General features: G+C 40.9%; 1 protein-coding gene across 2 annotated transcripts in view; it reads left to right on the top strand.

The window, feature by feature from the left end:
- Positions 1 to 22708, top strand: part of CEP120 (centrosomal protein 120) — a 150152-nt gene that overhangs the window by 45622 nt on the left and 81822 nt on the right. Inside the window, exons 10-13 of one of the 2 annotated variants that reach the window (XM_089675119.1) lie at positions 922 to 1071; positions 5165 to 5347; positions 20721 to 20784; positions 20946 to 21092. In XM_089675119.1, coding sequence (XP_089531245.1) covers positions 922 to 1071; positions 5165 to 5347; positions 20721 to 20784; positions 20946 to 21092 — 544 coding nt within the window. Of the gene's footprint in view, positions 1 to 921; positions 1072 to 5164; positions 5348 to 20720; positions 20818 to 20945; positions 21093 to 22708 lie in introns of both variants that reach the window. The other variant, XM_089675035.1, reaches the window with a different exon arrangement.

The following is a 22708-nucleotide window of genomic DNA, read 5'->3' as shown; positions in this document are numbered from 1 at the left end:
TGTGACTGCTGTAATAGCGGACAATAGGGTGCAACTTGGCATATGACTTTGCAAGTCGCATGGCATGCAAATCGAATGCCAAGTTGCACCCGATGTGACCGGGGTGTAAAATCTATAAGCTGTAGGTTTCCATGCTTGAGTGCACAATATTCTGAGTGAACCAGTTTTATAAACCCCAGCTGTCAGATTTTGTACTTTGTATAAATCAATGACCGTTGCCACCACTGCTCACATATAACCACTCATCTGAGCAGTTCATGCAAATAGAGTCCCCCAACCGACCCTGGACATGGATACTGTGGAGTTGATTTTCTAAAACTGGAGAGTGCAAAATCTGGTGCAGTTCTGCATAGAAACCAATCCGCTTCCAGATATTTTTTTTGTCAAAACTTAAGTGAACAAGCTGAAGTTAAAAGATTTTTGGCTACCATGCACAGCTTCACCTGATTTTGCACTCCCCAGTTTTAGTAAATAAACTCCTGTGCATCCAGGGTCGGTGTTTCTGTAGACATCTGGTTACAACTCTTTGGCCAGTTTAAATATGGCCATATCAAAGTGCTTCTGCATCCAGAGGCAGTGTTTTGCTGCCTCTGAATGCAGCAAACTGTGTGCCCCTGGTTACCTGTGTGGATTTAGCCTTACACAGTTGTCACTGGAGATGGTACTCCTGTTGGAAGAGTTCTATACCTGGCAATTCAAAAGTTTAGATTTTTTCTCACTTAATCTCCATGAAAATGCTCCCCAGGACGAATAGAGGGTGTAAAGCTTCCCAACAGGGACACGGACAACCCTTGCTTATTTTATCCAAGGGGCAGGCTTTTGTTTGTAAGGTTAGGCCATAGCAGATGTTAAGAAAAAGTAAGCCTATATTTTTATTTTTTTTGTATCCTCATACTCACTGGTTTTGTTTTTTCTCTCCAGGTATTCGTACCCATTTTTTGGAAGTGCAGCCCCTATTATGACTAATCCCCCAGTGGAAGTTCATAGGAATATGGAGGTTTTTCTTCCTCAGTCTTACTGTGATTTCGATTTTGCAGCCATGCCCCAAAAACTTCAAGAGACATTTTTAAGGTAATGAGTTCTAGTTGCGTTTTGTTAGTGTTGCTATTTTTATGGATTGTAACCAGAATTCTTATCCTCATGTGAGAGCATTTACAACCCTATATTTAACCACTTGCCCTCCTGAGGTTCTACCCCCCTTCCTGACCAGGCCTCTTTTTGCTACTCGGCGCTGCACTAATTCAACTGATAATTGCGCGGTCATGCAATGCTGCACCCAAGCAAAATTTACGTCCTTTTTTTCACACAAATAGAGCTTTCTTTTGGTGGTATTTGATCACCTGTGTGCTTTTTATTTTTCACGCTATAAACAAAAAAAGACCAAAAATTTTGAAGAAAAACCAATATTTTTTATTTTCAGCTATAAAAAAATATATAGTAAACTCAAAGTTAGTTATAAATTTAGGCCAAAATGTATTCTGCTACATGTTTTTGGTAAAAAAAAAATCCCAATAAGTGTATATTGATTGCTTTGTGTGAAAGTTATAGCGTCTACAAACTATGGTATAGATACTGCAATTTACACCATTTTTTTTGCTATACAGCGCTGCGCTAGTTTAACGGACAATTGCGCGGTCATGCAATATGGTACATAAATGAAATTTAAATCCTTTTTTTCCCCCCCACAATTTGAGCTTTCTTGCGGTGGTATTTGATCGCCTGTGTGTTTTTTGTTTTTTTTTTGTTTTTGTTTTTTTGCGCTATAAAAAAAAGTGACAATTTTGAGAAAAAAAACAATATTTTGGAATTTTTGCTATAAAACATGTCCAGTAAAAAAAAAATTTAAAAATCAATTTTAGTCTTACATTTCTGCCAAAATGTATTCTGCGACATGTCTTTGCTTAAAAAAAATCCCAATACGTGTAAATTAATTGGTTTACGTGAAATTTATAGCGTCTACAAATGGCGGGAAAGATTGGCGGGATTTTTTTTTTTTTATTATACTAATAATGGCGGCAGTCAGCAACTTATGACGGTGATCAGCGATTTATGACAGTGATCAGCGACTTATGGCAGGACTGCAGCAGACATTTTGACACTGGGGGGGAACTGACTTGGGGTCACTGACATTCCCAGTGACACCAATACAGTGATCAGTGCAAAAAAACACTGACACTGTACTAATGGCACTGGGGAGGAAGGGGTTAACTTTTATTAGGTAATGAAAGGGTTAACTGTGTGAGGGGAGTGTTTTACTAGGGGGCTGGGGCGTGTACTTCACAGAAACACACTGATCCCGCGAGATAAAGGCTTCTCTCAGGTTCAGCATGCTCTGAAATGACAGCAGAACTGCAATGTAAACAATGCAGCCGTGCTATCTGTCAGTGATTACTTGTAATCGCCGGCACCCGGCGGGAAATGACCCGCCGGGAGTCGGTGATGGACACCCGCTGCCATGATCGGCAGGACGGCCTCACGCGCGCCCCCTACCTGTTTTGCTCAGCGATGTTCAAAGACGGCGCTGTGCGTACAGCTGCCGCAGTAAAAACACTGCGACGGGTTGGCAAGCAGTTAAGCACCAGTGAATGTGCCACACTTTTGTGTTCGTTCTGTTATTGGACTGAAGAGCAGAGGTGTTATAGACATTTTTATGTTTTACATGTCACTAATCTGTGCACATTCAGGTGACTTGTTTTGACCAATGACTGGGATGGCGTTTTTTTTTCTTGGATCCATACTCTTCTGCAAAGGGTTTAAGTGGACAGACTGCTGCTGTTCTTTGATTAATGATTTCCTGGCACATTTGTTTTCATCTACATCATTTTGTCATGTATTTGAGGAAACAAATGAACATAATAAAAATACAGCATATGCCTTTTCCTATTAGCTATCTGAACTTCTCCATGGAAAAATCCAGGGGCTTCCCTTGGTGAAGACATAAACCCTTTTCTTCTTTTGAGGGCCTCCAAAATATTCATACACTTAACAGTGAATACCCAAAGGGATCCTGAGGAGTTAGATATGGCAAGGCTGTTTTGAGAATGTTCACTTCAATTTTCCAGTCATGTGAAAAGAAAATCTGTTTTACTAATTTCACCTGCAAATGATTAGTTAATTGACATGAATATTCACACAACTTTACCAGGTCTGGACTCTTAGATTCCCTTCACCTCCCACTTTGTCATAAGGATAAGCAGCTCCATCCAAGGCCTTCAATGTTGACAAAGTCATCCATGTCAACTGCGGGCTTCTTAGCTGTTTGTGCTAATCTACCAGGGCATTCTGCCCACAGAGGCTCTAAGCACACTGTAACTCATTCATTCTATACAGCACTCACAGAGGCTGCAGCAATTAGTACAGGAAATAATTTGTTTGGGCCAGCTTGGCCTTAACAAACTATTTAAAGTAATGCCAAAGCTATAGTTATGCTTTAGCATGGTCTTCTCTTCTTTCTCACATTGGCTCTCAGCCCCCTTTTTGGCTTCATCCTCTGTTCTGGGGGGCCTGAGCTTGAGGCGTGACATCAATATGGCCTCTATGAACTTGGAAGTCCCTGGCATGACTTACTACTAGTCTTTGTGTGTGTGTGCTTTTGGAGTTCTCTTCCACCTGCCCCAGGGGAAATCTGCTTGCTAGGGGCTGGGGCTTGCTGCTTGCTTCTCTACCATTCTCAGGAGTCGCTTGGCTATCCCTACCGGATATAATGCTGTGAAAATTTTTAAATTTATTTTGAGTGCCACATTTGAAAGACCTTATCTGCCCTTGCCTATAGGTTGGGAGTGTAAGGATAAAGCTTTCAGTTGTAGACTAGCTAGTCGTCTTCTTTTTTTAGACCGGTTTTTGTCCATTTGAGGACCTGTTGTCTTGAGTACTTGTTCTTATGTTTTTTTCCTGTTTGCCACATCACATTGTAGGTCTATTTCTTCCTTTTCAGATAAGTTATATTCTTCCTGGGCTTTGATTTCAGTCTTTTTCTTGTTCAGTCTTTGTGTTCTTGGGTGGAATTATTCCTTTTTTGGTGTGATCTTAGTTCCTAGTCTGGAGCATCATGTTAATGTTTTGTGGCCTTCTGTTGGTCACTGGCAGCTTCCCTTCTGTTGCAGGGGTCTTCTCATCTGGTTCAGAATCATGCACTGGTCCTTTAAGTAGTTCTGATTTATTATTATTATTATTATTACTATAATACAGGATTTATATAGCCCCAACAGTTTGTGCAGCGCTTTACAAAATGAAGGTAGACATTACAGTTACAATACAATTTGGTACAAGAGGAAACAGAAGGCCCTGCTCGTTAGAGCTTACAATCTAGGAGGAAGGGTTGAGTGATACAAAAGGTAATAGCTGTGGGGGGGATGAGCTGATGGAGGAAATAAATGGCAGTTTACTAGGTGGAAGCAGGATAGACTTCTTTAAAAAGAGAGAGGTTTTCAGGGATCATCTAAAGGTGGATAGATTGGGGTAGAGAATTCCATAGGATGGGAGAAGCACGGGAGAAGTCCTGGAGGTGAGCATGAAAGGAGGTGACACGGGAACTAGAGAGCAGAAGGTTTTGGGAGGATCGAAGAGAGTGGTTTGGTTGATATTTTGAGACCAGGTTGGTGATGCAGCTGGGGGCAGAGTTGTGGATGGCTTTGTAAGTTGTTAGTTTTTTGAATTTTATTCCTTGAGTGAGTGAAAGCCAGTAGAGGAATTAGCAGAGAGGGGTAGCAGACATAGACAGAGATAACACAGTGGCTGTTGCCCTCCCCTCAATTGGACTGCTTTTTGATCTCTTGACTGTTTTCTGCATTCCAGTGTCTCCAGTGGATGAAAAAGAAACTAACATTTTTGTACTAATGTAAAAACCGAAAATATTTTTCCTGGAGTCCAGGGAGGGAGGGAGGGAGAGAGAGAGAGAGAGAGTCTTTTCAACAAAACTGAGGCATGCTGGCTAGAGAAAGGGTTTTATGGGCATTAGATTATCATTTTTCTCTGTGTCCTAAACTCCTGTAGGGGGCAGTATAACCTTCCTGTCTATACATTTGTGTTCTTCAGTGTACAAAAAAAAGTACAAAAATTGTATTTTTCTGACAATAGTTTACACCACTGGCTTTACTAACTATAATGTTGAAATTGCGGTTAAAAATGTGAGCTTACATCTGTAAACGTATTCCTTTTTCTACAGATTGCCTCTTCTGGTTGAGTTTTGGCACAAAGATAGACTTGCCAAGGATCTTCTGCTTGGAGTGGCAAGACTTCAGCTGTCAAATGTTTTGACCTCAGAAAAGACTCGTTTTTTAGGGCCTCATGGGAACCATTGTTGGAGACAAACATTTATTGAAGTGGCTCCTGTAATGTCTGTGGAAGGGTAAGGCAATCTGTAGATGTTCTGCTCAGTTATATCACTCTTTTGCTGTTTGGCTTTGTGTCTGGTATCGTCAACACAAACTATACTATATTTATTTACAGTAGTTCTGGGAGTGAGTACTTGAATGGTGCTGAGCACACCTCCACGTGAAAGCACTCTGGCCTGGCAATTGGCTGCTCAGGCACCAAGGACTGCTTTTTTTGGAGGCAGAGTAGATTGTCATGTAGTCTTCTGGGACCTATCACATGTTCACTGTAAATGTAGAAACAAGGTGCCTTATGTTGCCTGTTATCCTGCTCTTTTGTTACATCTACTACAGAGTCTGTTAGAGTGTTACTAAACCCCGGACCCTACATTCACTATATCTGGTCTCCCACAGTACACAGAACATGAAAGTGCATTTTTTTTAGTAAATATAAACTGCTAAATACCTTCTCTCGTCAGCAGTTAGAGCAGTCTTGTGACTTCTATCAGTGTCCAGCAGAGCACTGGTTAAAGCGTGTAGGAGGAGTTTTCATTTTGCACTAGGAGGATGCAGAACCCCTGACCTCTGTCTGGACAGTGCTGATTGGCCCTGTGCTGATCGCATGTACTCTCCAAAGAAAAATAAAACCTCTGTAGCAATACACACCAAACGGAGCATGTGCAGAGTGTCTCCACACGATATGTCTTATCAAGAGATAAAAGAGGGACACTGGAAGAAGGGGAGGATCAGAGAAGTCAGGATCAAACAGAGTTTTTCCACAATCCAGAGGATTAACTCCTTAGGTTCCACAGTGAGTATAACAAGCATGCTTTACTGCATATACAGACTGATTTTACTGTTGTGGGTTTAGTAACACTTTAATAGTAATGCAGAGCATTGGTTACACTGTGTCACTTGTTTCTTGCCCAAATCTAGATTGTGTTGAGGACCGAACACAGTATGCATACATATTTTTAGTAATGCTAGCTGCATACAAACATAGGTAGCTGTAACCATGCTGTGGACTGTGCACAGACCATGTGGCCAGAAGAAGTGCAAAGAATATATACATGGGGTATCAGCAGTTAGGAAAACTATAGTATTTTTTCAGAGGGCATTTGGCTTATTGTAAAGTTGACTTGAAAGTAATTTTTTGTGTAATCTACACATTTTGTACATTTTTTATATCTTGTGTGTAGTTTTGAATGTGTAGATTCTGCTTTTTTTCTCTCAGGTGGTATTGTTAGCCTTTATTTGTATTTCAATAGTTTTTATTAGTTTTAAGCAGTATAAAACAGAGGCGACAAAACATGCCCCCACAGGGGCTATCAATTGCACCGATAAGATAAAAAACATAATAATAAAAGAAAAACAGTGCTCTAACTTCAACAAGGCAGAAGGTACGCCCACGCAGGGGCTATCAATGGAACATAAGTTACAATGACAGTAATGAAATTCTAACTGCAATTAAAGGCAACTGTCAACTATCACCCAAAAAAACTAACAGAAATGGAGAGAAAGAAAGAGGAGAGAAAAAAAAAAAAAAAAAAAAAGAGAAGAGGGGGCAGAGATCCAAGAGCGCCACCATCAAACGCCAGTGCCTAACACCAGTACATCCCCATACTAGCCAAAGGAAGCGTGGGAAAGGCATAGTGCAACCATGGTTCCCATATTTTCGAGAATTTACATTGTGAGTCGTTGCATATGCTCGACATCTGCTCATTAAGCATCATATTGGTCATACGATCCCGCACCCCCTGAAAAGGGACAAACGGACTCTTCCAGGCCTGAGCAATTGTTCTGGTGGCCGACAGAAACAAATAGGACGCCAGCTTCTGCTGATGAGCAAAGAGACCCGGTATGGGGCAATGAAGCAAGGCATACCGAGCATCCCGGCGTATGGAGAGATGAAACAATGTGAAAAGGAGGCCAAATACACGAGACCAAAAACGGACCAGTCTCTGGCATGACCACCAGATATGCAAGACATCGCCACAATGGCCACAACCCCGGAAACATTGATCACTACAAGCGGGATTAGCCTGGGCCAAACGAGCCGGAACCCAATACCAACGAAACAATACCTTATAGGCTGCCTCCAGCGTGGTGGTATTGAATGAGCATTTAGCTATGAGTGACCAGGCCCTATTCCAGTCCTCCGGATCCACATCCACCCCCAGGTCACGCTCCCACTGAACAACATATGAAAGAGAAGTATGCAACGGGCGTCTGTTCAAGGCTGCATAAAGAAGGGAGATAAGGCCCGGGGCGCCCGGGCGCTGCTGGCAAAGCTGTTCAAAGGCCGATTTCTGATATGGAAAAGAAGACGTGCCCCGCAGCGAGAGTAGCCAGTGCCGCAATTGAAGGTATTGAAAAAATTCCGCCGAGGGGAACATCCCGGGACTCCCGAAGAAGATCCCAGGTAGGGAAGGACCGAGAAACCAAAAAGTGTCGTACCTGCGAAAACCCATGAGTCACCCACCAAGAGAACGCCCTTGGGTGATCTAAACCCGGTGGGAAAAGAGGGTTGTTAACAATTGGAAGCAAAGGCAGAAAGGGTGACATCAGGCCACTGGAATAACGTACCGAGTCCCAGACTCGTAAGCCATGGAGCAACATCGGGCTCAGCGATATAGGGCACAGGGCAGGGGGAAGCCATAGAAGCGCCGACGGTTGGATAGGGGCACAGTTAGGTAGCTCCAGCAAGACCCAGAGAGGGACGTCAGAGGAAGCGTGCAACATAGACAGCGGGGCAATCTAGCTCGCCTGGTAATACTTAGTTACATTGGGCACCCCAAGGCCACCCTGGAGTCTATGAGCAAAGAGCGTATTTCTAGATACTCTGGGGTGCTTATTGGCCCAGATGAAACCCATAAGCTTCGCCTGAAGCAACCGAAGAAAATGAGGGGGAACCCGTACCGGGAGAGTACGAAAATAATATAACAATTTCGGCAGGACGGTCATTTTCACCGAATGAACCCGCCCTATCCAAGACAGGTGCGGAAATTGCCAGGAATGCAGAAGAGAAGATAAAGAACTAAGCAATGGGTAATAATTCGCAGCAAAGAGGGAGTCATAGATGGGGGTCAAGCGGATGCCCAAATATTCAAGAGAGGAGGAAGCCCATTTATAAGAGAAGTAGGATTGAAGGCGTGAAACCAAATCGGAATCCAAAGTAATATTAAGAGCGACAGTCTTATCTAAGTTAATACGGAGACCCGAAATCAAAGAGAAGCGCTCAAGAACCTGTTGCAGATTAGGAAGCGTCGTCAGAGGCTTAGTAAGAGTCAAGAGGGCATCGTCCGCAAAAAGATTTAGCTTAAACTCCTGTCCCGCGTATGAAACCCCCGATATATTGCAATGGGTCCGGAGCGCTAAAGCCAGCGGCTCAAGCGCCAGTACAAAAAGCGCCGGGGACAAAGGGCAGCCCTGTCTCGTCCCTCGCCCAATAGGAAAGGGGTTCGAGAAATACCCAGCATATTTAACGGAGGCCGAAGGAGACGAATACAAGGCTTGAATCGAAGAAAGGACAGAATCCCCAAAACCCCAACGAAACAGCACAAACCGCAGATATTCCCAGGATAGAGAGTCAAAAGCTTTATATATGTCTAAGGACAGTAAGAATCCCGGGATTTTCCGCTGTTGCAGAAGATGTATAAGATGGACCACGTTACGAACGTTATCACCCGCCTGCCTCCCAGGGATAAACCCCACTTGGTCCCTGTGGACCAGGCTACGCAAATAGTTATTAATGCGAGAGCTAAGAATCTTGCCCAATATCTTCAGGTCTTCATTAAGAAGAGAAATGGGCCGGCAGGCTTGCGGTTCCTGTACATCCTCGTTCGTCTTAGGAATCATGGCTATATGTGCTCTAAGCGCGTCCGGGGAGGGCAAGGAGCCCTGTCGTAACTCATTGAAATAGTCAGCCAAGAAGGGCGCCAACAGGACCGAGAATTTCTTATAATAGAGACCGGAGTAGCCATCAGGACCTGGGGCCGCGGTGGACCTCAAAGATTTGATAGCTTGGAGCACTTCCGGTACGGTAACACAGGCATTGAGGGCCACCTGTGCTGCCTCGGATAATCTCGGAAGATGAAGATCTTGAAAAAATGCCACTGCTTGAGCCACAGGGAAGGGATCAGGCGTAGTGTAAAGGCGCGAAAGGAAGTCCGAAAATCGGGAAACAATCTGCCGGGGATTAGAAGTACATCCACCTGCGGGAAGTCGCAGTCGGATTGGTTTATGGGGTTTCCCCACGGAATTGAGCTTCCTAGCCAGCATCGGGCCCGGTTTATTAGCACAGGAATAAAATTTGTGTTTGGTCCAACGCAGAGCCCGTTCCGCCTCCGAAGAGGCAAGTAGGTCTAATTCGGTCGCCAGAGCGTCCCGAGCGCGTTTATGGGCTGCGGATGGAGACGACTTCCAGCGCGCATCCGCAGAAGCCAGGAGAGAATGAAGCTCCAAAAGTCGGCGCTCCCGCTTCCGGACCGCCGCCAGCTGTATAACATGACCCCGCACCGTGGCCTTATGGTTAGCCTTTATTTAAAACAACTGCAAGGTTACAGCATAAGAAACATCCACATTGTTATTTTCAGGTACTTTAAATTTTATCAACCTTATAGCAGAGTTCCACTCATGCTGTCAAAAAATAAGTCAGCAGCTACAAAAACTGTAGCTGCTGACTTTTAAATAACAGCCACTTACCTGTCCCTCGGTCCCGTGGTGTGTCCCCTGCAGCCCGTTTTACCAGCCGTCCTTTATTCCAGGCGCCTGCATCTTCAGTGTGGGCACCCAGCTGTGACAGCTTGCGGCTTCACAGCCGGGTACCCACTGCGCATGTGCGAGAAGCGCTGCGCTTCATGAATGGTCCTTTAGTCTTCTGGGACCTATCACATGTCCCAAAGACTATAGAGAGAGAGGGAGGGCACCTTTTTGCTTCCGGTCGCCTAGACCATCAGATCGGAAGTTGGAGCGGGTACCTGTCAAATTCGGGTACCCGCTTCCCCCCACCCCCCAAAAGTGCCAATCCTTAATGGGGAGCGGGAGAGCAGTCCTTAAAGCGGAACTTCCCCTTTTGGGTGGAGCTCCGCTTTAATACCATGGAGGAACCATGAAGTTTTGGATCTCAGAGACCACTTTAAATTACTTTTTTGATCTCATACTAGAGTTCAAAACTGTGCAGCATATTATTTATTTACAAATAATCAAAATCCTCCTGCGCTTTGAAAATGGAACTCCTAAACCTATTCCTTAAGCTGCCAGCACTCAAAAACTGATACCAAATAACAGTGTCAATGAATAATAAGTGAACAGTGCAGCGCTCTAAAAAACTACAATTCAATATAAAAAACTACAATTCAATAAAAAATGACAATAGTGATATAAATAAAAAATAGTGCCAACCCATATTAAAAATAAGAAATTAGGTGCAAAACCATGACCATAAAAATAATGTGCCCACCATTCAGTATGATATTTGACACTCCAAACATCATCCAATTAAAAACTTTAACAGTGCTCACACAGTGCCACAAAAATAAATAAACATAATATATGTAACAAAAAAACAATTCCTATTAGTGTAATACCAAACAGATCATGCGATGTGCAGCAGTGATATAAATCAGCATATATATCACCAAAATGAATCAACATAAATATAAACAATATTATGAACAATGTCCTTTAGGTGAAAAATAAAGCAAATCATGCGATGTGCAACAGTGATAATGGATGAAAAAACGTGACTGTGCAAAAATCCTCTTTCGTTAATGGCTAGATTGCCTCCTCACCTCCTCCTACTGACCCCTAAGGGCCAACAGGCTTGCAGGATCACCCTGGATCCTTAGTATGTAATGGCCAGCAGCTTCCTTCCTTCCCTGGAGCTCCTTTGCAGGGTTCCAAATACCCTTATTCAGTCAGGGCGGTCCTGAAGAGTAATAGCTCACCAATCCAGTGAGCCAAAAAAACTCTCTAAGTGCAGTATTGAGTCAACTTCATTTATTAAATATAGAGTAAAAAGGTTTAACACTCACATTGCAGTCAAACTTCCCTCCTCACTGATGTGTGGGTGTACTGCATGCGAGTGGGACCTCTCGGGTATAGCAAGATGGCGTCTCACGCCGGAAGTGCGTCACCACGCACCGGAACTACGGACTCGCGTACCTACGCGTTACGTCACCGTCTACTCGTGACTTCATCTGGGTAACACCCTACGAGCCCAGTTCCTCCCTTTATACTGGACCTAATATTATAATACAACTAGAGGTCTACCTCACATGTAATCCTCCGTACCTGCGCCATTTTCCCGACTACATCTCCTATTAGAAACGGCGGCCATTTTCCCGACTCCCTCCTGTCATTTTCCCTGCCGCATATTACAATATGCAATAGATGGGAGAATCTCCTGTCAGAGAATCCTAAGAATAGGTAATTGTCCTATATTGTGAAACTTAATAATACATGCCTGTGGATTTAAAATGGGAATAAATACATAAATATATTGATACTCTGTCCACATCTCTGGGGAATAACCTAAGTGGATACCCATATAATTAATACCAATAAATCTGAATGGATATAACAAAATAAACTAATATAGTGAAAAATATATGAATAAAAAGTATATATATATATATATATATAAATACACATCACTGATCCCTACAATAAAAAATACATATATATATATACATCACTAATCCCTACATCATGCAATCTACCCACACATTAACATATTTTGATAATGACATTAATAAATAAATATATAATACTACAATAATTCATAGATGAACATGTTAGGAAGAAGACTAAAAAACTAAATTTCCCATCACCTATAAATATTAAAACTTTATGAATATTCATAAAAATTCATTTAAAAACAGATGATGCCTCAAATTTCAACTACTAGTAATAAAAACCATTGAACCTAGATACAGATAATGATCCTACGTGATTTTAACTCTAATAGGTCAAAAAATACTAAAAAAAGGGGGATGCATAAAACCTCTCAATAATCGCTGATAAAACTATTTAAGTCGAACTCGACATTTAACCCTTTGGGGACTAGTGTATTCATGGAATAAATCCACCTAGACTCAGCCTGGCTGAGGGATTTAATTTTATTAGTCCCCCTCCAGTGTTTCTTAAACTTTTCAATCCCCCAAAATTTCATCTTGCTGGGATCTTTATTGTGGTATAATGCAAAATGTCTCGAAACACTGTGTTTTGGAAATCCTTTATTAATATTCTGAACATGTTCCCTTAGTCTTTTCCACAGGGGTCTCTTAGTCCTGCCTATGTATTGGAGCCCACATTCACACTCCAAACAATATACGACCCCCTCGGTTTTACAAGATATAAAATCATTAATCTTATACTCCTGACCCGTAGCAGTAGCAATAAAACTTTTCCGTCTTTTATTCAATCGTTTTGTGGCCATACATGTAAAGCAATTTCTACATGGAAAAAAACCTTTTTCATTCAGGAACGTAATATGATTTGTTGTAGGAGGATCCAGTACATTTTTGACCACCTTAGGACAAAGGTGGTCAAAAATGTACTGGATCCTCCTACAACAAATCATATTACGTTCCTGAATGAAAAAGGTTTTTTTCCATGTAGAAATTGCTTTACATGTATGGCCACAAAACGATTGAATAAAAGACGGAAAAGTTTTATTGCTACTGCTACGGGTCAGGAGTATAAGATTAATGATTTTATATCTTGTAAAACCGAGGGGGTCGTATATTGTTTGGAGTGTGAATGTGGGCTCCAATACATAGGCAGGACTAAGAGACCCCTGTGGAAAAGACTAAGGGAACATGTTCAGAATATTAATAAAGGATTTCCAAAACACAGTGTTTCGAGACATTTTGCATTATACCACAATAAAGATCCCAGCAAGATGAAATTTTGGGGGATTGAAAAGTTTAAGAAACACTGGAGGGGGACTAATAAAATTAAATCCCTCAGCCAGGCTGAGTCTAGGTGGATTTATTCCATGAATACACTAGTCCCCAAAGGGTTAAATGTCGAGTTCGACTTAAATAGTTTTATCAGCGATTATTGAGAGGTTTTATGCATCCCCCTTTTTTTAGTATTTTTTGACCTATTAGAGTTAAAATCACGTAGGATCATTATCTGTATCTAGGTTCAATGGTTTTTATTACTAGTAGTTGAAATTTGAGGCATCATCTGTTTTTAAATGAATTTTTATGAATATTCATAAAGTTTTAATATTTATAGGTGATGGGAAATTTAGTTTTTTAGTCTTCTTCCTAACATGTTCATCTATGAATTATTGTAGTATTATATATTTATTTATTAATGTCATTATCAAAATATGTTAATGTGTGGGTAGATTGCATGATGTAGGGATTAGTGATGTGTATATATATATATGTATTTTTTATTGTAGGGATCAGTGATGTGTATTTATATATATATATATATATATATATATATATATATATATATATATATATATATATATATATATATATATATATATATATATATATATATATATATATATATATATATATATATATATATATATATATATACTTTTTATTCATATATTTTTCACTATATTAGGTTATTTTGTTATATCCATTCATATTTATTGGTATTAATTATATGGGTATCCACTTAGGTTATTCCCCAGAGATGTGGACAGAGTATCAATATATTTATGTATTTATTCCCATTTTAAATCCACAGGCATGTATTATTAAGTTTCACAATATAGGACAATTACCTATTCTTAGGATTCTCTGACAGGAGATTCTCCCATCTATTGCATATTGTAATATGCGGCAGGGAAAATGACAGGAGGGAGTCGGGAAAATGGCCGCCGTTTCTAATAGGAGATGTAGTCGGGAAAATGGCGCGGGTACGGAGGATTACATGTGAGGTAGACCTCTAGTTGTATTATAATATTAGGTCCAGTATAAAGGGAGGAACTGGGCTCGTAGGGTGTTACCCAGATGAAGTCACGAGTAGACGGTGACGTAACGCGTAGGTACGCGAGTCCGTAGTTCCGGTGCGTGGTGACGCACTTCCGGCGTGAGACGCCATCTTGCTATACCCGAGAGGTCCCACTCGCATGCAGTACACCCACACATCAGTGAGGAGGGAAGTTTGACTGCAATGTGAGTGTTAAACCTTTTTACTCTATATTTAATAAATGAAGTTGACTCAATACTGCACTTAGAGAGTTTTTTTGGCTCACTGGATTGGTGAGCTATTACTCTTCAGGACCGCCCTGACTGAATAAGGGTATTTGGAACCCTGCAAAGGAGCTCCAGGGAAGGAAGGAAGCTGCTGGCCATTACATACTAAGGATCCAGGGTGATCCTGCAAGCCTGTTGGCCCTTAGGGGTCAGTAGGAGGAGGTGAGGAGGCAATCTAGCCATTAACGAAAGAGGATTTTTGCACAGTCACGTTTTTTCATCCATTATCACTGTTGCACATCGCATGATTTGCTTTATTTTTCACCTAAAGGACATTGTTCATAATATTGTTTATATTTATGTTGATTCATTTTGGTGATATATATGCTGATTTATATCACTGCTGCACATCGCATGATCTGTTTGGTATTACACTAATAGGAATTGTTTTTTTGTTACATATATTATGTTTATTTATTTTTGTGGCACTGTGTGAGCACTGTTAAAGTTTTTAATTGGATGATGTTTGGAGTGTCAAATATCATACTGAATGGTGGGCACATTATTTTTATGGTCATGGTTTTGCACCTAATTTCTTATTTTTAATATGGGTTGGCACTATTTTTTATTTATATCACTATTGTCATTTTTTATTGAATTGTAGTTTTTTATATTGAATTGTAGTTTTTTAGAGCGCTGCACTGTTCACTTAATATTATTTATTTACATGTAACCAACATACACTATATTGCCAAAAGTATTGGGACGCCTGCCTTTACACGCACATGAACTTTAATGGCATCCCAGTTAGTCCATAGGGTTCAATATTGAGTTGGCCCACCCTTTGCAGCTATAACAGCTTCAACTCTTCTGGGAAGGCTGTCCACAAGGTTTAGGAGTGTGTCTATGGGAAGGTTTGACCTCACAAATGCACTTCTGGAAGAATGGTCAGACACTGATGTCAGACACTGATGTCAGACAAGAAGGCCTGGCTCGCAGTCTCCGCTTTTATTCATCCCAAAGGTGTTCTAATGGGTTGAGGTCAGGACTCTGTGCAGGCCAGTCAAATTACTCCACCCCAAACTCGCTCATCCATGTCTTTATGGACATTGCTTTGTGCACTGGTCTGAAGTCGTGTTGGAACAGGAATGGGCCATCCCCAAACTGTTCCTACAAATTTGGGAGCATGAAATTGTCCAAAATGTCTTGGTATGCTGACACCTTAAGAGTTCCCTTCACTGGAACTAAGGGGCCCAGCCATAACCCTGAAAAACAACCCCACACCATAATCCCCCCTCCACCAAAACTTACACTTGGCACAGTGCAGTCAGGCAAGTACTGTTCTCCTGGAAACCGCCAAACCCAGACATATCCATCGGAATTGCCAGACAGAGAAGTGGGATGCATTTGCCGCTTCAGAGAACATGTCTCCACTGCTCTAAAATCTAGTGGTGGCGTGCTTTACACCACTGCATCCGACGCTTTGCATTGAACTTGGAGATATAAGGCTTAGATGGGGCTGTTTGGTCATGGAAACCCATTCCATGAAGCTCTCTACACACTGTTGTTGTAGTAATATGAAGGGCACACGAAGTTTGGAGAACTTTAGCTATTGACTCTGCAGACAGTTGGCGACTTCTGCGCACTGTGCGCTTCAATACCAATCACAGTTGACCGTGGAATATTTAGTAGCAAGGAAATTTCACTGATGGACTTATTGCACAGGTGGCAACCTATCACAGTACCACGCTTGAATTCACTGAGCTCCTGAGAGTGACCCATTCTTTCACAAATGTTTGTAGAAGCAGTCTGCATGCCTAGGTGCTTGATTTTATACACTTGTGGCCATGGAGGTGATTGGAACAGCTGAATCCAATGATTTGGTGGGCTGGCCCAATACTTTTGGCAATATAGTGTATCTGTCACTTCATGCCCTATATCACTATGTCATAAGTAGTGTTATGTATGTTTATATGTATGTAGCATGGTCCACGACATTAGGAAGGAGAGTAATGTTTATGCTGGTTTAGGTAATTTGTGTAGGAAACCTGATCACGCAAAGGACCAATAAAAAAAAAAAAAAGAAGAAGCTTAGGAAACTCAGTGGGATGAAGAAATCATTCTTTAAATGTCTTCCCAGCTGCAAGAATGTTACAGAGGAAACCTAATACTTAACTTTGGTACCTCTGACTGCAGAAATGCTCACAAACCCCTGGTTGACTCCAGCCTCTGTGTACCAGAACTAGCATAAATCTGGGGAGAATGAGCACTTCCACTGGAGGCTTGTCAGATAGCTGACACCAGGGGTGGACTGACCATTTGGAAACTCGGGCACTGCCCGAGGGCCCGGGGTCAGTAGGGGGCCCCATGAGATGCCCCTGGTACCTTTTTCATAGGCTTTTTTGAGTTTGGGCAAGGACACGGGCCCCATGATCCCCTATTGCAGGGGGGCTCCATGTGTTGTCAGTCCGCCCCTGGCTGACACTTCACTGCATAGTGAGTTACTGATAGAGCGAGGATGTTTTATATTTTATCCTGATACCTGGTATGCATTTACTTGTATTAGGCCTGCAAAGCACTGAGTAGTAAAGGAAGAATAATGATGACACAGTGAGAGTTTGCACCTTCAGAAACAAATTAGCAGCTTCCATATTATCCTGGTCAGTCACTTGTACAAACACTCTAAATTCCCTAAAGCAATGTTATAATGTTTACTGCCAGTAGATGGTGCTGTTTGAAAGGAAATTAAAGCCTGCCCAATAGCTCATACAGCACACATTTTTACACCGTTTATGCACCTGTGATCAGTGTATATGTAGTGCTGTCCAGAAAAGAAAATGTTTGTTTTCTAACCTTAGTAGCAGGGTAGATTTCTTTACAAGATTGTACAAACTGTCACAGCGATTCGTATTACACAGTGGTAGCCAGTCCATGTGATTGCATGGGCATGCCTGGGGGTAGAGAGGCACCAGAGGGTACTGACTGACAATGAAGCATAGCAAGGCAGAGAACTGCTGAGTGCAACTGTAATGGCCAGAGGTATCTCCACTTGAAGGACAGTCTATGAGATTGTAGGTGTGTACCGGAGGCAGCTTAGAGCAGGTGTCATGGAGGTGCACAGGGGCATACTGGAGATGTGTGGCTCACGGGGAGTGGGGTGCTTGAGACCTCAGGGAATAAAAGGGCTTGTATGTTGACATGGGACATACTGGGGGACACAGGAGCATCAGGGGGCTCAGGTTAAGTGCAGCAACCTGTTGCTTGAAAGCTGAGCCACATGTTGCTTCGCTATTTAAGGCTACACCAATCACAAGAGCTGTCTCTTGATTGGCCATGGTGCTGATCAGAAAAGTGTTCTCCTTAATGGCCAAGGTACCTTTGAATTAGAGAGGAGATCCACTGATGGATCCTAGTAGAAGTGAATGTGTCAAAATCGACATTGACTTTTGATGTCCTAATTTAGAATCACATTATGGAGGGTTAAGGTAGTTGTAAATGTCCAATAAATGGGTCCTTTAAAATTAAATTTTTACTGACCAAATGTTTGTATTTAACATGGATGGATGCAAACAAAATCTTTCATGTTGTGAATTCTTTTTTTATTTCTGCTTGCATAAAGTTCCTATAACAAGTATTCACCCCCACGGAAGTTTTTTATTCTTTGTTATCTTAGAACATTGAATTGCAGTGACATCAATTTGATTTTTGTTTTATTGTCAAATTAATCATGTGGAACATGCATTGTCTTCTTTTTTTTCTTTTAACCCAGGCACATGCTCTAACGAAAAATGTTTTTCCAGAACATTTTTGGATACATACAGAGAGGCCTTTTAGATTTAATATAGAGTATCTTTAACCGGTTCCTGCCCAGCCAATAGCAAAATTACGTCCGTGCTGCAGTGAGATATGTCACCGGCTATGTCCCTTGGATACAGCCGATGACAGATCTGTGTACCAGCCTGTTGGCAGTACCATGTGACCAATCACAGCAGGCCACAGGACAATTGTAAACAATGGATGCTTCTTTTCATGCTGTCCATTGTATACAATTGTGGTGCTAGCTGTGATTGGTGACAGTGGTCACATGGTACAGACTGGGCCAATTACAGCCCATCTGTGTCATGTGATTAGTTGTGGCCAATCACAGCTAATCCCCAAAAAAAAACAATGAATTGATTTCATATATACATCATGCTGTACTGCACTGATGACAGTATTTACACACAAAAAAAAAAAAATGTTGAAAAATTTGTCATTTCTTTGTTTTCCAAAACATTTCAACAAAAAAATTACAACTTCAAAAAACTCGCCATGCTTCTTGCTAAATACTGCAGACATCAGGATTGATTGATTTTCAGATGTATACCATAGTTTATGGTCTCTATAAATCTCCTACAGACTAAATAATATACACAAATTTCTGTTCTCTTCACCAAAGAAATGTAGCAGTATACATTTTGGCCTAAATTTATGAAGAACAATTCTTTATTTGCAAAATTGTTTTTTTTAATTTTTTTTTTTTGTTTAACACCATGATTAAATACTACCAAAAGAAATCTCTAGTTGTGTGAACAAAATGCTAAAAATGTAGTTTGTGAACAGTGTTGCATGACTGCGTAGTTGACATTCAAACTGTGAGAGCGCTGAAGGCTGAAAATTGGCCTGGCAAGGAAGGGGGTGGGGGGGGGGTAAAAGTGCCCAGTATTGAAGTGGTTAAAGGAAATTACATTCGTATTGCATAGATTTGAACATAGCCAGTGTATGTAGCCATTATAGAGTGGGTTGAGAAGTCTCTTAGGTAGTATGGGGGAGAATGGGGGACTCGGGAACTAAACTGTAGAAAGAAGCAGTGATTTTTATTTATTTTTTACAATAATTGTAATGAAAACAAAAGGAAGACATAAAAACTGTGATAAAATATCACACAACCTACCACACTTCAAGGTGGTTCTAAAGTCTCAAGGTTTGTTTCCCTTAAAGGATAAGTTTACCTCTGGGGAAAATGTTACATGTTCAACTTGTTTTTAGGGTGGAGCATGTAACATGTTCCCAATGCTGCAGCCTGATTTCCCCCAACCCATCCCTGTGACATATGTACGGTGAAGTTCCCTGCACTAGCTGTCACTTTTTAAAAACCGACACGGCTGTCAGTCACAGCCATTGAGAGCAGGGGCGTGGCTGAGTGACGCTCCATGTGTGAATGGACTTGCAGAGCACAGCTTGGGAGTGAGCCTGCTCGAGTGCCCCATAGCAGGAGGCTTGCTATAGGGGTCACTCGGCAGGGGGGAGGAGCCAGGACCACCGGTGGGTGGGCCCAAAAAGTAGAGGATCGGGGCTGTTCTGTACAAAACCATTACATAGAGCAGCTAAGTATAACATGTTTGTGGGTTTTTGTTTTTTTTTTATTTTGTTTTTTTTAATCTTTCCTTTAGAATCACTTTAAGAGAAGAGTATAGGATGGATATCATGAATTGCCGGTGATAAACAAGCGCCTAACAGTGTTAAAAAGTTTACGCTCATACTAACACAGGCTTTTGTGGTTTTACTTTTTTCCTCGAAGTACTTCTGACTTCCCAGTGTATCTCTGAATTTTCCATGTTCTACTATGAAGAACGTCATTACTCACTGACACAGTGGCATTTTTTGCTACCACTGACCATTGACACGGGGTCATGCTTACACTCACTGTTCAATGCCATGGAATTTTATTTTGTTAATCTGATTGACCACAATGCTCTGTTTTTGCACAATGTTTCGATTGCACAGTGTTTTCAGGCCTGTGGTGTGTTTTTATATAGTGTGGCAGGGGGGTGCAAATCACAAGAATCTCTAAAAAGAACGACAAATCATTTGTCAAGTATAACAGTGTACACATCCTGTTTGCTATTAATTATGAAGTCCTCCTTTTAAGGAAACCTGAATTGAGATCCCTCTTCACAGTCCATTTTGAAAATATTGGTTATTTGACTGCCATGCTTCATTTCTGTCACAGTCACTGACTCAGGACAAGCATGTGGATTAGGAGTTCTTGCCAGACTCTTCTGCTCTACTTACTATTTCTTGGTCAGTAAAATATTGGAGTTTTTTTTTAGGATTAAGTCGGCAGTGGTAACCTTCAGATTATTTTCAGCACAGCTTTGAAATATTTAGTGTTTTCATTTAGAAAATATTTTTGGTTCATTTTATGCGATTCATATATTTTGCTAATATTCATTCTTCTTTCTTATTTCAGATCAAAAGGCAAAGTAGCTGATCTTTCATACACCATAACGTTAGCAGATTATGGGCTTGTGAAGGTACGAGAGGTGGTCGTTTCAGAGTCATCTCAGGTATTGGTTTATAAAAAGCCAAAATGTAAATTTCTGTACCAATCCTGTATAATTGTAATAATAATATTGGTCCATTCTTTCTTGGTAAATACTTGTGAATATATAATGGCTTGTGTTTAAATCTCTAGAGCTCAGCTGTTCAGAATCCTCCTCCTGCTCCTCCAGTACAGCCTCCACCAGAACATGCAGTTGAACCCCGTGAGACTCTTGAGTACAAAGCTGTTTTGCAGCTGGAAGCATGGAAAGAAACCCAAGAAGAAATATTTTCTAGCCAGGTATTTGGGAGTATAGATTTAAGATTTTATTTGCCTTGATAAAATGCTATACAAAGGTGCAGCTATTGCCCATAACAACCAGTTTCTTTCTTTTGAAACATGATAATTTGTTGTTGGCAACAAACATTTCCCGTTCTCACAATCTGTCTGAGTACATACGTTATGGTCATTTTCTTTCCTCTATCATCTTTTGAGAGATAAAGCTTGTGGATAATGTATATATGGATCTACAGTATCGAAAATTTAAATCAAACAATTTTTTATATATATATATATATATATATATATATATATTAAACCCTCTGGCATAAAAGGTCTAACTTTCACCCTTGAAAGTGTAAATATCTTATTACCCCAATATGCAAAAACATATTATCATACACATAAAAGTTAGTGAAAAATTATATACCATAACAATAACCCAAACCCAAATGTTATCAAAAATTCAAATAAATGAGTCACTCGTGTCCAAAAGTAAAGTCTTTCCAATCTCTGATTCCAATATGAAAATCTCAGATTTTTTTGCTAACGAGACCTCCTATTGGCTCCCAAAGGAAATAAGAACCTCAAAAAAAAAAGAAAACTCATAAAGTGCAGTACGTGACCTTATAAGTGAAAAGTGAACACAGTGTAGCAACCGTGATTGTGCATCACTCTGTGAATACAAATCCAAGTGACCCTTTAGTGTAAACTTCTAAAATGTAAGGCATAAACACCCTCACCAAAAAACAACTATAGACACGCCTTAATTATCGCTGATGGAGTATGCAACACTCTTCAATAAAATCCTTCCAAGCCTGAGTCTGGCTCTTTAAGATGTCATCAACCACCTTCTCCTAGATGTCCTCATTGCTTTTTTGGAGGTACTCCATAGTACTTATAGTACCCATGCTCCAATAGATATTTGAATGGTATTTGAAAAAATATATAGTGTAATTCCGTATGGGATTATCAAAATATACTTTAAAAATGTTGATTATGAGCAACCTAAGGTTAAACTGGCATCTACTAGAGAAATGGACACTAGGCACATAGGAAACTCAAGGCCTTCTGCTTTTTTTTTTTTACTTGAATTGGAAGAATTTTTCTACCATCAACAGCTGCTGGTGACTTTTGACTGGATATTGGAAATCCTGGGAGTCTCTCCAGTTAACAAATGGTCATTTCTGGGTCATTAAGTATATTGGTGTTCTGTTTGCTACACTTTGCATTTTTCAGTGACAACCCATATCTGTCTAGTTTTCATGGGAATTTGCTTTCGGCTCAAACCAGTATACCTAGGGATTCATTTTTGAGTTATCAGGACCATAGCTGTGGCAGCTTTTCACCTGTCTCCATTTCTGAAAACTTACTTTTGTGAGTGGATGTAGAAGGCTACGCTGGTTGACATTTATTGTATTTAAGCAAGTGTGCGATTTTGTTACAAGAGGCCGCGTTTTACAGGGGACTTTGGGGGGATATAGAAATTTTTCTTGTCAATTGAGGGAAACTGGGAAGTCTTAAATCCAATTCACACTGATTTGTGCTAAAATTTACATTTCATCCATTTTAGTTGTGTTTTAATGCATGCTGACACCTGTTGACATGCATGCACATCGTTATGGTGCGAATAGGAG

Source organism: Staurois parvus, unplaced genomic scaffold (assembly GCF_062004578.1).
Source record: "Staurois parvus isolate SC_StPar_1 unplaced genomic scaffold, SC_StPar_1.0 ptg000004l, whole genome shotgun sequence".
NCBI classification, from domain to species: domain Eukaryota; kingdom Metazoa; phylum Chordata; class Amphibia; order Anura; family Ranidae; genus Staurois; species Staurois parvus.
Note: the sequence above shows the minus strand (reverse complement) of the source record. Positions and strands in the feature narration are given on the sequence as shown.